Below are 1265 nucleotides of genomic sequence, written 5' to 3'. Positions count from 1 at the left end.
AGCTGACTCTGCCACGCAATGAGTCCTCCTTCATGGAGGCATGGAGTGTTTGACATCTCAACAATGACAACCTCACACTTGGATTTTAACAGGTGACTTTCCCTTGGAGAGTATCTAGTTAAAGAAAATCTCTGTCACTACAATCGTGGGAGCCTGTCTTGCCAGGGGCGTCTGCGTCCCAGACGTGGACGAGGACAGCTGTGCACAGGGCGCCTGTGCAGACACCGTGAGGTGGCACCTCTGAACTCCAGCACTGCGGCTGTCAGGAAGGCCTGAGCCCAGGCTCGTTTGGAGCTGGGGCTGCCCCCGCATGGCAGACGGGCCAGGCCGCTTTCACAAGCTGTGCTGGTGGCTCCCACCGGGGGACTGCAGGCTCATCCTGGCTAGTGTGCTGTGTCCTATTCCAGCCCATGGGGGGTGGCTGGCACTGCTGTCTCCTGAGATGGTCACCCAGGGCCTAGATGGTCTCCCACCCACTCGTCCCGCCTGGTGAGGTGGCACCCCCACTCAGACCCCAGAGGGGCTCAGCAAGGAGGGAGCAGAGAGTTGGGGTCTTGGCGGTGGGGATGGCACATCTGTGACACACACCCGCCCCTTACTAACGAAATGACTGGAAGAAGTGACCGACCTGCCATGCATGAGGCTGGGCCTGGCTGCCCACCTGGTCCCCAGGTGCGGTGCTTCTGCACAGCTGCACGCACACTCCACCGCCAACCCCTCCGTTCCACGCTCTGGCACGTGGTTTTTGTTTTGTTTTTTGGCAGCTGTCCAGTACAGGGACCCAACCCTTGACCTTGGTGTTCTCAACACCACGCTCAAGCCACCTGAGCTGAGTGGCCAGCCCTGGCATGTGTGTTTTTGCATTTCCTGAACAATCTCCTCGTTCACCTCAAAGGCCCCTTTCTAAAGGTTCTGACCTCACTCCCAGCCCACACCTGGATGGTGGGCGGAAGGGAGCGCAGCCCCCGGGGGAGCAGAGCAGTGGGGTGGGAGCTGGGGCTGCAGGCGCTACCTGGTCGAAGCCGCGGAGGGGGATGCTGCGCATGAGGACGGTGGTGTCCAGCCCGATCCCGGTGAGGAAGCCGGCACACTCCAGGGCCACGTCTGCAGTGGCAGCAGGCTAAGGAATGCTAACGGTTCATGACCTCGGGAGCAAAGGGACAAGACTGCAGGGCCCCGTGCTAGCAGCCAACGCCGCCACCCATCCAGGCAGTCCCACAGAGGCTCCCGATGCGAGCCGCAGAGACCCGTCACCCCCACGTCGC

The 1265-nt window shown here is 61.5% G+C and overlaps 1 protein-coding gene across 1 annotated transcript in view; it reads right to left on the bottom strand.

Moving 5' to 3' along the window:
- The window catches only part of TXNRD2 (thioredoxin reductase 2), a 34864-nt gene that overhangs the window by 32786 nt on the left and 813 nt on the right, over window positions 1-1265 (bottom strand). The window contains exon 2 of the mRNA XM_008592951.1: window positions 1013-1104. Within this exon, the coding sequence (XP_008591173.1) occupies window positions 1013-1045 (33 nt within the window). The 5' untranslated portion in view covers window positions 1046-1104. The remainder of the gene's footprint in view (window positions 1-1012; window positions 1105-1265) is intronic.

Source organism: Galeopterus variegatus, unplaced genomic scaffold (assembly GCF_000696425.1).
Source record: "Galeopterus variegatus unplaced genomic scaffold, G_variegatus-3.0.2 Scaffold8525, whole genome shotgun sequence".
NCBI classification, from domain to species: domain Eukaryota; kingdom Metazoa; phylum Chordata; class Mammalia; order Dermoptera; family Cynocephalidae; genus Galeopterus; species Galeopterus variegatus.
Note: the sequence above shows the minus strand (reverse complement) of the source record. Positions and strands in the feature narration are given on the sequence as shown.